General features: G+C 54.1%; 1 protein-coding gene across 1 annotated transcript; it reads right to left on the reverse strand.

Annotated features, from left to right (window-relative positions):
* Nucleotides 1–11,568: 11,568 nt before the first annotated feature.
* LOC120759755 (noggin-2-like) lies at nt 11,569–12,236 on the reverse strand. Its single transcript, XM_040079345.2, has one exon. The coding sequence runs from the start codon at nt 12,234–12,236 to the stop codon at nt 11,604–11,606; it is 633 nt and encodes a 210-aa protein (XP_039935279.1). The 3' UTR covers nt 11,569–11,603.
* Between the last annotated feature and the right edge of the window lie 1,098 nt (nt 12,237–13,334).

Raw genomic sequence — 13,334 nt, forward strand, 5'->3', positions numbered from 1 at the left:
GCAATGGCAGGAGAAAAACCTGCTTGTGTCCATGGAGGCGAAAGCGAAGGGCCTCATGGCCTCACAGCTATACTCCTAACCAGGAGGCATGGAAGAGCTGCAGATTCCCACAGGAGAACACTGCAAGGGAAAGGAGGCAGGGTTTGCACCTTGTCTTGATTTTGAAAGACAGTTGTCTGCCAAGGAAAGCTGGAGCCTCCCTTGGAATGGAGAATGTAAACCCCCTTCCCTCCAAATTATTATAATTTTGCAATTAGGGGCTTTCAGGCAAAGATATGGCAATAGGAGTAACAGTTCTTTATTAGGAATATAAAAATACAGAAAAATACAAATGTAGTAGTACAAAAAACTAAGCAAGGAAGCAAACAAAAATCCTGGAGAAAACACTGACAGGAATACAACTTGGCACCCTGTTAGTCAGGGTGTTGAAAGCAGTCCAAATAAGTCCTCCTGGAGTAACAGATGTGGTTCTGTGTAGTAGAGATGGTCCTGTAGAAAGTCCAGTGGCGACGAGATGGGTCCGGTCTTCCTCCAGGAATCCAGTGGAAAAACCAGATACCTTGTGTCCTTCAGTCCCAGTTTTTATCTAGCTAGGAACAGTTGGCTCCTCCCACACTGGGTGGAGCATCTCCCAATGGGATGATGGAATGTGTCATGCCATTGGTGGGCCCTAAAGGCCCATTATCAGAAGATGTCCCCCTGGAGGATGGAGGGGTGGTGAAAGAGGTAAGAAACACTGCCCCACCTGGTTTGAATGGCTGGGCCATTATCAGAAGGCAGCTGCCCCCTTCCCCCCTGGAGTTACAAGAGAAGGATAAAACATCTCCCAAAAACCAGTTTTCAGCAGATGAAACAGAATACACATTTTTAGGTTACATAATCCAATACACACCTACAAGGGATAGGACCTTGTAGCATTTTCCACTGATTCTAGAAGTGCATGTGCTCTAGTGAGCAGTCCTGAGGCATGGAGATTCACACTTCCAGCAATTCCTCTTATAGGAAAGGTTCGGAGGTGCTAAGCAAAGCCAAGGGCAGAGAGCCACGCCAGGGACAGACCTAAGACAAGCCCCAGGAATCCTGGGGAGGTGCCTACACCTAACTGGAGGCACAGGGCTGTGATGCTGAACTGATTCCCTGAGCCCGCTGAGCAGTTTCCAAGTCGATGCATCCTCTGGGAGGAAACCTCTATTTTTGGTAAGATTGAAATCATTCGTATCTGTCCAGATGTGCCTCATCTGCACAGGAGAGATCTTGAGGTAACAGACCCTGCTTTTTTTTCACCTTGGTCTCTCAGAGATGCTGGCAGCACCAGGAGCAATCCTCTATGGTGCAGCCAGGTACAGGCAGGGCTGCTAGCAGGGGTCACTGGTGACACAGAGGTGGGGCTGGGTTGCCCTCAGGTCTTTGGCTGCAGAATGTATTGCTGGTGGTGTTAAGGGAAACCAGGGTGTTTCCTGGGGTTCATGTCTCCTCATGGGTCTGGCTCAGGCTTGGGAAAGTCAGTCCTGGGGCTTTTTCCTGCTCTTTCTGTGTGCCTTCTGCACAGCTGGGGTGAATGACAGCCAGGCTGGATCAGGCGGACCCCACACATGACCATGGTCATGCTATGTGACATGGGTACTAAGAGGGGAATTGTGCCCCTCAAGCCCCCAGCCCAGGACACCTGGCCCTGATGATCACCGGTGGACTGCCCAGGACAGCCCAGCATATGGGATTCAGCTGTCTGCGCCTGACTCCAGGTGGGGCGGGATGAGGTGAGACTGGCTGGATGAGACAAGCAGCCAGGGAAGATGATGAGAGTAATTTCAGACCTTTTAAATCAAGACTTACATGTGCCCTTTGCTGCTGAGATTGAAATCAGGACCCTCCTAGCTTCAAAGACAGTGAGCATAAAAGGTCAGATTTCTTTACTGTACATCCCAGGTGAGAGCTATAGCCAGAACTGTCTAACAACACAGTGTTCCAGGAAGGAAAATCCTTTTGTTGTATACCCTGAAATACTGAACAGAAAAGGCTTAAATACAAATTAGTTTTTTGCAAGGAGAAATACATATTGACCCATGCAAGACGATGAGGATTAAAACATTCTCCTCACACTTACTAGGAAAGGATAACATTCACCATCTTGCCTGAAAGGAACTTCTGGTTCTTTTTTGGCACCCTAATCTGAATGCACAGAGTCTGTGGGTTCAAACTGGGTCAAAAGGCTCTGGTGCTGTCTGGGGGAAACCTCTAAAATTCCCATCATGACATTTTCCCTACCATTTAATTTGTTGGGAAATTGCACAGGCAGAAAAATAACATAGTTTCAAGGTAAGTTTTGTCTAAAAAAGTTTCCTGCCAATGCAATTTCTAGGGCTGTTTCCTTCTGGCATTTGTCTCTGCACCCATCTTTCATGCCTTTCCACCTCCAGATGAGGTGCATTTCCAGTACGGCACTGGCTTAATGACAGATGATGTCAAAGCTGATCTCTCTCGATCCTAGTTGCAACTACTCAATGGCAACTACTCATCTTTGTGTATTTCTCCATCTGCTCTGCCTCGTTTTAGGTTTTACCCTGTTGGAGGTTGGGGGTTTTTTTGGACTTGTCCTTCTGATCATGGCTTTCACCTCAGAGATTGAATTGAAGAGCTTTTAAGAGAGGAGAAGGAATTCATGTTCTCTGAATCCTTGGCCTGGGGATTCCCTGGCTGTGCTCCAACAGCTCTCAGGGCACAGCAGAGCCATCATACCCCCTTGGAGTTCAGCGTCGCAGAAGAGGAAAGGAAGAAGCAGGGCAGCCATGATTGGAAGTATAAGCCCACAGGGTTTGTCAGCAGGAATTAGTGCCTTACTTACCAGCATACTCCTCTATGCCCAGGATTAAGTCCTCACATCCCATGTTTCAGCAGGCTTGCCCAGAGGATGTGAACAAGAGCTCTTATTCTCCTGTGTAGGAATCCACACAGTCACCTCCTATCCGTGCTACACGGGGTGGGGGGAGGTTTGCAAATGGTCTTTCTTAGGCAGATGTGCCACATAATCCTGCCTGCACTTTTTGATGAAAAATGGCATAAAAATATAAAATTTTGATGAAGAACAGAGGGGGAAAAAAAACCTTTCTGAATTTTCACAATTCCTTTCCTGATTCCTCTCTTGCTGCAGTTGGTTTAATGTTTCTAAATTCAGCTAGGCTTCAAAAATTTCTGACCAAAAAACATAAGGATGTTTTTAGAAAAACGTTTCTCAGTTTTTCCCTTCTGGTTTGGCCATGTGTTTGACTCACTGAGAGGAGACTCCAGTTGGTTTTTCTGACTAGAACCACACTTTAAAGAGAACAGCCATTCCCTTAATTGGGGCTGATAAATCTCATGGGCACAGATGAAGATAAATCACATTTTGAACCCAGAGTACAAATTCTGAGGGTTTAAACATTTGTGTGGTATTTGTTAAGCAATTTGAAGTCTTATTGAAGTAACTGAGCTGGTCAACAGGGTTGGACCTGGCCCAGGACAACAACTGTGCACAGACACTAGGCCTGTATGGAATAGGGATAGAGGGGCCTGGATGAATCCCACTTCACTCAGAACATTCATGGAGGATATGTCCTTTTTTCTATGCAGGATATCTTTGGTTGTGCTTCTTCCACTGCTCCATTTGGGAGGATAGAGGGATGCTGTGTCAGCCCCTGTGGGCAGCCTTTATATTCCAGGCATGCTAAAACTCCTCATGAAGAACAAATTTGCTTCAGGCCAGAGGACAGTCATGGAGGACTTTGGATTTCTTGTGTCTGTCTGTTGCTGCTGCAGCCTCCAGAGGAAAAAGAAGCACCTGCCACCCTGGGGTGGCCCGAATGGGACACCAGGGTCAGCAGGGGCTGCTGTGAAACTGGAATTCCTGGAAAGCTGCTGCATGTCCAACATGTGCCATCCGACCGGAGCACAAAGCTTCTGCATTGCAAGCTCCAGTTGCTCCACAGGACGGCACAGCTCCCTCAGAGGGACGACCTCCTCCCCGGCACTGCCACATGGCACTGCCACATGGCACACTGCCCTTGGCAGAGGCTCTTTCGTGTCTCATGGCCATATGCTTGAGGTGGTGCATTCCCCTGCCTCTTATGGAGCCACCTCGAGGTGCTCCAGGCCCTGTGGCAGTGTCGGGACCCTCAGGGCTTTGAGACCTGTGGCGGTGTCGGGACCCTCGGGGTTCCAGGCCCTGTGGTGGTGTCGGGACTCTAGGGGTTACGGCCCCTGTGGTGGTGTCGGGACCCTCAGGGCTTTGAGACCTGTGGCGGTGTCGGGACCCTCGGGGATCCAGGCCCTGTGGTGGTGTCGGGACCCTCGGGGATCCAGGCCCTGTGGCGGTGTCGGGACCCTCGGGGATCCAGGCCCTGTGGTGGTGTCGGGACCCTCGGGGATCCAGGCCCTGTGGCGGTGTTGGGACTCTCGGGGTTCCGGGCCCTGTGGCGGGTCCCGCCTGCCCTGCGCGGCCGCCAGGTGGCGCCACGCTCCCGGGTCAGCGCGGGGCCGGGGCTAGAGCCGGGCTTAGAGCAGGGGCCGCGCTCAAGGCAGGGCCGGGGCAGAACCCCCGTGGGGCTCCCTGAGGGCGGAGGACGCTGCCGTGCTGTGTGTGTCCAGCGGTCCCTTCACCAGCCCTCACTGGGACCCCCAGAGCAGTGTCAGGGAGCAGGCAAAGCCACTGTGTTCCCGTTGAGAAGCCGCATCCTGGCCTGGCACCTCCCGGTACAATTCAGCCCACGGCTCTGCTGGGTACCACGACATCACAAACACCATCACCATGTCCTTTATTAGTGTCCTGCTTAATCCAGCCTCATGGCTACGCTTTGAGCCACATGTTGCATTTGCTGGCTCAAAGAGGTGTCCAAGAGGGTTGCTGGCTGCAGTTCCTGGGTGGGAAGGGGGGGAGACAAATGTAGGCTCTTTCCTAAAATATGGTCGAAGAGCAGAACACCAAGTGCTTAATCTCAGCTCCAGCATGAAATATGGACTCTGCCCCAATAAAGTAGATAAACTGAGCCAAGGCTGGAGGCCCAGTCCTTTGTTAGTACCATCTCCTGGAGAGAAAGTGTCTTTTGGCAGCAAACGTAATGGAAACAGGCTGGACAATGCTCGAGGACACAGCCAGCATCAGATGGGATCTGATGGCTCTTGCACAACCCTCCCAGAAGCTTATGGACTCAAACACCTGTACGTGATCCAGCATCCATGACAAGGAACTTTTTCTCTGGTACTGTTGCTCCATTTCCCACCCCAGATTTAGAGCTGGCTGTCCAAAGGGTGTTCTGCCACGGTATCCAGGGACGCAGCCTTTGCTTCCCTTCTCAACCTTCCTCTGCTCCACTCTGCCTCCTGCTATCTTCCTAAAGGCTGTCTCAAAAGCATCCAGTGCTGAGACAGAGGAGCTACAACGACCACTGGACATGCTGCTGCCCAGTGGGTGGAATCAGCATCCTGGGAACTCTAGGGTCCCTGCTGTGGACCCCCAGCAGCTCTGGCAGAACTGTCTCCAAAGCCTCAGCTTCTTTTAGTGGCGTGCAAGACTCCCCCTGGGGAAAGGTCCAGATCTTACCTAAAATGGGGGGGGGGGGGGGGGGGGGGGGGGAGGTGTCAGTAAGCTTGGCTGGGCATCTTGCTTTCATTCTCCAGCGCAGGGAGATCACTGGTTTCCATGGCCCATGTTCACAGGTCATATTCACAGGACAAAGCGCAAGACATGGCTGACCTAGTCAGGTCATCTATGATCAGCCATGTCCCATATCTGGATACCCTTCACTCCCAGCTTCCAGATACAGGAAGGAGCCTTTCCTATCACATGCTCTGTCATATTGCTGGGACCATGGGCTTCTCTGAGGACTCGTCTGTCTTTTTAGGATATCAGTGTGATGCTGGAGAGCAGGGTCTCCTACCATATACCAGCAGTGGTCCACAGGCACTTGGTGATCTGTGCCCCACCCCAGGTGCCCAATCAGAAGCCAAGGTTCTTTGGGCAGGTTATTGAAACTCCTTGGGAGGAATGGTGGGGCCTACAAGAAGATGGGCAGAATCAGTCCACTGAAATTCACTGATGGGCTTGGACATGGCTGCAACAGCCACATCCCACACATCTGCTTCAGGGTTTGGGTCAGAGTCATCCAGATGAAAAAAGTAAAATGTGTAGACTGTTTTGCTGTTTGCAAAGAGGCCGTGCTTTTTTTTTTTTGTGAATGGATTCATTCACTGTCCTCCTGAAAAGGCCATTTTAGCCAATGGCCGGTTCGCAAGCGCTGCCTCCCTACTCCTCATGATTTGCTCTGCATGGCTCTTCCTCTGTGATTGGGCTCCCGGTGCCACATGACGCTGTCCCTTCTCCTTGATGGAGTGTATGACACTTTTAGGCAGAATACGAAACAGCTAACACTGAAGAGCAGTCATGTCCCTGGCATGCTGCTGCTGTTAATGTTTGGTTTTAATCACTGAGGGGGAGGGGAAGCTCGTGCATGGCTTTTGCAGATGAGCCAGCAGCCCTTCTGATACCTCTAGAGTGTCAGTGAGTAAAGCCTTACGCTCCTACACTCCCTCATGCAGAGGGGTCAGGATCCTGCTCTGCTGAGCAGCAGCTGGGCACGTGGTTGGGTTTGCTATACATGGACACAGCAAAGGAGATCTGCGCAGGAGAGGAAAGGCATCCTGGGGTATGTCTTGCACAGAGAAAGCAGAACCCCCACCCTTTTACCCAGTAGCCCTGAGGAGATGGTGAGATGAGCCCACCTCTGACCACCCTGCAGGGCACACCTGTGGTCAACACAGGATCACTGTGGTTGGAAAAGACCTCTGGGATCATTGAGCATGGTGCACCCTGGCACTATTAACCTCAGCAGTGTGGCTTGATTTTCACTGACGTGATGGACAAGGAGCTTGGGGTGCCTGAGGAAGTGGGTCCAGCTCAGCTGGAGCTCCTGACTAGCAGTGGTCAGCAGGATGAACTCACCAGGGACCTGCTGCTCAACCAAGTAGGGTGTGCAGAGAGACTGGCTTTCCCTGATAGCTCCTGGTGGCAATGACAGGCTGCAAAGGTGATTGACTACAAATGCTCAGGCTGAAGGAGGAGATAAATACAATTTGCATGTTGAGAAAAAGTCTAACCTGGGCTTTAAAGTTTGAGGAGGGCAATTACTGCCTCCAGTCGATTTGTCTGCCTTTCTAGGAATGAGTGATGGGCTTAGGTCATCACCCGGCCCTGAGTCAGATATCTCAAGAGCTGGCACTGAATATCTGCGAGCTCTGGCCCCATGAATCTGAGTTACCCTGGCAGAGCTGGCATGCTGACAGAAACTGCATTCCTGGACACTGGCCTTAGTTGAGGGGACATGAGGTAAACGGGGAGAGGCAGGGCAAAAAATGGGGATGAAATACCCTTTGCCAATGAGACAAAAGAGTTAACCTGTTGCTGGCATCAAAACCAAACTGGGATGTGAAAGAGGAATGGAAAAGTGACTTGATCTCATCGAGCCAAATGTCAGGAGCCATCCTGAACTCATTCTCTCTCCCAAGAGAAACAGGATAATCTAGATCTGGGGTTCATGCATGGGAAGGCATCTCACCAAATGATAGAAGGGCCTTGACATGAAGAAGGAAGAGATGGAGACCTCTGCAGACCTGAGAGAGGGGCTCTTTCCTTCAGCCAGGCTTTGTAGGGACTACAAGGAAGAGATCCACCTGTGATCCAGCCAAGGGAGCTGCCCCTGAACAGCATGTGGGGTTGGAGCAGGTGAGCTGTGGCCGGTGCCAGCTGTGCAGAGGAAAGCTGCCTTTGCTTTCCCATCATGCCATGGGACATGGAACATCCACTGAGTCTTGTGGAACTTCCTCCATCATGTGTGCTCTGCCCTGCCCGAAGGAAGAAGTGGTTAAAGAGCTGATCCTCTAGATAACAACTTTCTGTTCAAGCATGGAGACTCAGTGTGGAGAAGGGACACTGCAAAGCGTGGGGCTCACTGTGGCTCCACAGGGCATGGGCATGGATTCCCTGCCTGCACTGGGCGAGTGGAGGAACAGCTGGGTGCCCAGGAGTGGGGCTGTCAGTGAGTGCCCATGGCTGTGCACAGATTTTGACAGTGTAATGACGGGCAGCACCCGAGCTACAGGATGGCACCCACCCTCAGTGCTCCAGCCCTTTTCCCAGGCCATGACCCCAGGACACACTGGGAAAGGCCCGTGTCTTCAGAAGCTGGCACCCACCACATCTCAGGGTTCTTCCTGTTCTGCCCCTTTCCCCCTGCAGCTCATCCCTTAATCACAAGCAGCTTGGGGAGACAATGCAATAACCGCACCAAAGAACTAGGCTTGTTCCCCTTTGTCTTCCTCTTCTTTGAGGCTCAGCAGTTGAGGCGAGCCATCACGCCCATGGCCCAGCCATCACACATCCAGCTCACCGCCTCCCAGGGCAGCCAAGCTCCTCAGCGCAAGGGCACCGCGCATCAGCACCAGGTGACCATGGGCCAGTGCTGTGGCAGATTGGCAAGGCAGGGCCGGGCGAGCTGGCACACACCCTACGGGACTGCCCTCTGCTCCCCAGCCCTGGCCCTCACGGAGCACCTTGGCCCTCAGCTCTCATGCTTTCACCTCCAGGCAAGCCATCATCCAAAGCGGGACCAGAGTTCTCCCCAGAGACAGAGGCAGCCCCCCTCCTCCCTCCGGTACATGGCATGGAGGCTTTTAGGAGGGTTTTCGCTGAGTTCACACAAATCTCGCCTTCCCCTTTCCCAACCCCCCCTTCCCCGTGCAACTGAACTCAGCCATTGAGCCCAGCGAATGGTTTATTTCCCAGGTTAGCACAAAGCAGGGGTCTCTGTGTGCCCCTGGAACCAGCAGAACAAAACGCACAAAGACGTTAGAGGGCCATTTGTAACCAAATCCCAACACACCAGATACTGTTGGGATTATGTCAGAAATATTTTCCCAGAATGCCTTCCCCCCATGCTCCCTCCTACAGATGTTCAGCCCCCACACCACAGATGTTGTTCCTCTTGCAAAATGAGCTTTCCCCTTTCTCTCTGAAATGCCCCTGATGTTTTGCACATTGTCTTCGCTGAAGTCTCCTTTTCACCCTGCCCTCTGCATCCCCTCCTTCCCGAGTCCCTCATGACAAATGTGTGGAAAGGCCAACCTGCCTCCTCACGCAGGGATGAGGGGATGGCTGCAGGGCTCTGCAGGGATGTGGGCTACTGGATGTCACTGTCCCTCTTGCCTTTGTCCCCACCTTGCCCATCTCAACAACTCTCTCCCTGTTTCAGCTTCAATCTGTGACCTCCAGGTTCTGCAGGCCTGCTTCACGGGACTTGCTGGACCTCAGTCCCCTCAGATGAAGATGGAGGGATACAGGCCAGACCCCTTGGAGGGTCCTAGTGCCTTCCCATGGGCTTGGTGTCATGCTGCTCTCCTGTGCTGCATGACAAGCTGGAGGGGGGCAGGATCTCCTGGCTGTTCCACAGCCACCTTGGGGGAGAACATCTCCTCACTGGCCAGGGCCTTTGGCAGCAGTTTGTTCCTCAGGGATGCTGGGCACGTTTCAGACACCAGCAGGAATAGCCAGACCTTCCCCTCCAGCACCAGCAACCCACGCAGAACACGCAGGGGAATGGCCTGGCCGCCCGTCAGGGCCGCGCTCCAAGCCCTGTGACGGACCGAGAGACAGACAGATCTCCGTCGGCAGCGGACTCACACCGCCAGAGACCTCACTCTCTGGTGCTGGGCTCGTCCCAGCCCAGCTGTCGGAGCCTGTCCGTGTGGAGCCGTCCCGTTTCTGCCTTGCCCTGGCTCCATGAGCTCCGGTGGGAGCCCGGGGGTCGGCCTGGCCCCGGCACACAAGCTACGAGCACTCCACGCCATCGCAGGGGCTGCTGACCCCCGCACACACCCAGCAACACCGTGGGCAGGGATGCCGGATCCGGGGATCCGTCGCGGCAGGAGGGCAGGGCTCATCTCCATCTTTCCCTCCTTTGCTAGTGGCAGCAGCAGAGAAAAAAACCCATTTGTTCTGACACACGCGGGGCTGCCAAGTTGTGTCAGGCGCTTTGATGGCCAGGGCAGTAACCTCGACCGTTTCCTCTGCCAGCGGGAGAGGCGAATCCAAGAGCCGCAGAGCATGGAATCTCCCAAGGACTTCAGATGACACCTCCAGTCTGGGACACCGCAGCTCTTTCATGCGTTACAGGACATTTCTCTCCCGTCGATATTTTTCTCTCTCCCCAACAGGTTATACACACAAAGAAATCCCAGAGAGACAGAAACCGGTGGAGCTGTCCCAACTTTTGGGTCATCTCGTGATTTACAACAGCGTGGCCCAAGCAAAGCCCTTTACTCATCACCTGCTCGGAGCAAGAATCCGAGTCTCCGCTGGTCTCCCAGGGAGCTGGAGGGCAGCACGGGGCTTTTCTTCAAAGATAGAGTTTATTGCTAAAAATGTTTTGATCAGTGATAGCTCATATTTACATTGATATGTTTTTAAAGGAATATTCAAGTAAACATTTCCAATAGTTTCTGGCATAATCTCTAGCTTTTTTTTTTTTTTTCCCCTATACACAAACGTTAAAAATAAATAAACTGTACACAGAAAATTTCCTTTAACATCTCTACACGACTATATGTATTCCCACACAACAAAACAATTCCACTCTTTCATAGATTTGTACTTTTCTTTAAAATTTCCTTAATTAATTGTTATACACTTAAAAACAAACAAACAAAACAAAACAAAAAAAAAACCCTAGAGAGCTTGGCAAATTAGTTCAAACATCAGTGACAAGGTCTGAAGAAGACAAAAAAAAAAAAAAAAAAAATACAGCACAGAGAAACAACCGTTCAGGGATGCTGCGGTTCTTGTTTTTCTTTTTCCACACCCCCCCGCCCCTTTTCTCCTTTTGATAAAAACATTTCTGCCCTTCCCTTCGGCAGGGAAGTGCTTGGGTTCTGTGGGGATGGGCTTAAAATGTGGTCCTATGTCTTTAAAATAATAATAATAACAATAATAATTATAATAATAATAAAAAACAGCTGCAATTTCCCTCCTTTTTCCTTTAAAATCTCTCTATTTACATGGCTGGTAGTTTTTTTCCTTTTTTTTTTTTTTTAAGGTTTTTTTTTTTTTTTTTAATTTTCCTTTTGTTAGAAGGCTATATACGTATAAAAATAGACATCTGATTGTAGTGCTTTACTGTGCCTTTGGCCTGCCCTGCAGTTCCTGGGTTTGCTTTTTTCCCCTTTTGAATAAAATAACATTAAAAGAAGTCCAAGGAAAAAAAAAAAAAAAAACAAAAAAAAAACCGAAAAACAAAACAACAAAAAAAACCCCAACAAAACAAAACAAAACAAAACAAAAAACCCCAAAAATAAAAAAAGCCCCCCAAATTAACAACAACAACAAAAAAATTAAACAAAACCCCAAAGGTGTTCATCTTCTTCCACTTCGCCCTGGGGGATGGGAAGAAAAAAAAAAAAATCCCCCAGAAAAACTATCCCAAAAGAACCCCCCCCCCCCAAAAAAAAAAAAAAACCCACCCGAAAAACCTCCCCCCTGAAGTGATCCGGAGGAGGAGGGCGGCAGTGCAAGGGGCCGGGGAGACTTAGCAGGAGCACTTGCACTCGGAGATGAGCGGGTACTGCACGGGGATCCAGGTGCAGTACTTCTGACTGGACCAGCCCTGGCAGTGCCAGCGCAGGAAGGTCTTGGTGACCGACTTGACGGGCTTGCAGAACATGCCCTCGGGCAGCGAGCAGGACTTCTCGGCCAGGCAGTTGCCCTCCTTGATGTAGCGCGGCCAGAAGCGCACCCCCAGGTCCTTCCAGGCGTAGAGGACGGGGCAGTGGGTGTGCGCCCACAGCCACTGCAGCACCTTCCGCCGCGCCTTCTTGCCCAGCCGCAGGCGCGGGCCCCGGGGCGGCCCCAGCTCCAGCCGCCGCAGCTCGGCCGGCAGCGCCGCCCGCCCCCGCCCCGCCGCCGCCGCGGCGCCCGAGGCGTTGGCCGGCCCCGGCACGGCCACGGCCATGAAGCCGGGGTCGAAATGGCTGCCCAGCTTCTTCCTCAGCGTCCTCTCGTCCAGGTCCTGTTCCTTGGGGTCGTACTCGGGGTCCGGGTGCTCCACGATGTCCTTGACGGGCAGGTTGTCGCTGGGCGAGGGTCGCAGGCGCAGGAAGGGCTGCCCGCCCGCCGGCAGCCCCAGGCAGAGGCAGAGCAGCAGCGCCCGGATCGCCGTCATGCTCCGGGCGGGCCCCGGCGCTGCTCCCGGCGGCCTCGGCTCCTAGCGCTGCCCGGCGGCGCCCGCCGGCTCTCGGGGGCTCATAAATAGGCAGAGACACCAATGTCCGGCGGGGCCCGTTACTTTAAATAGCCCGGCCGGGGTTGTGTGACAGCCGCATCTGAGGCTCGCCCCGCGCCCGCGGCCGCTGGCTCCCGGGGCTCCCCGCCGGGCCGGCTCCAGCCGTGGTCGGCAGCGCCGGGGGGTCCGAACCTCCCCCGCGGGGGAGGGCAAGGCACGGCGGCGGCCGAGCCTTCCTCCTCCTCCTCCTCCTCCTCTGCCGCCGCCGCCGCTGCCGCTCTCGCTCGCTCGCTCCCCCCCCAAAATTCACAGCGGACTCGTCTCCATCGCCATGGTGACAGCTGGGCCGAGCCCCACGACAGCTCGTCTAGACGGTGTGACAAGGTTTGGCGTGAGACCGGAGCCCGAGAATAAAACCCTCCTTTATAGCCGGGCGCGCCGGGCGAGGGGGCGGGAGGAGGGTCACGGCGCCGGGGCGCTCGAGCGGCCCCTGCGCGGGCACGGCCGGTGCACGGGGCTCAGGCGGCGGCGGGCGGCGGCGGCAGCGCCCGCGGCCCGGCCGGGTTCCTCCTCATGGCGAGCGGCGGGGGCGGCCCGCGGGCCCCCGGGGCATCCTCGGCGTGATGGGGCTGGGGGGCCGGGGGGCGTCCCCGGCACCGGCGAGGCGGCGCGTCTCGATTCCCTGGCGGCTCCTCGGCGGGGACGGGCAGGGACGGGCTCGGTCGCCGCTCAGCAGCCCCGGCGACCCATGCCGCTGCCGCTGCTCTTGCCGGTGCTCCGGGGACCCGGTCGTCGTCGCCGCCGCGCTCAGCGCATCCAGCCGCGGCTTCGCTCCGTGCCCTGAGCTGCCGGCTCGGCCCGGCGCGGTGCAGCCCGGCCCGGCGGGGCTCGGCTCGGCGTCGCCGGTGTCGCCCGGTGTCGCGCTGTCCAGCCCGCCGCCGCCGCCCGCCCGCCGCGCTCTGCCGCGCCGCCGCTGCCGCCCAAGTTAAATACGCGCCCGGCGCGGGGCCGCCCCGCCCCCCCTGTCACTTTCTCCAC

The sequence above is a fragment of the Hirundo rustica genome, chromosome 15 (genome assembly GCF_015227805.2).
Source record: "Hirundo rustica isolate bHirRus1 chromosome 15, bHirRus1.pri.v3, whole genome shotgun sequence".
Lineage (NCBI taxonomy): Eukaryota > Metazoa > Chordata > Aves > Passeriformes > Hirundinidae > Hirundo > Hirundo rustica.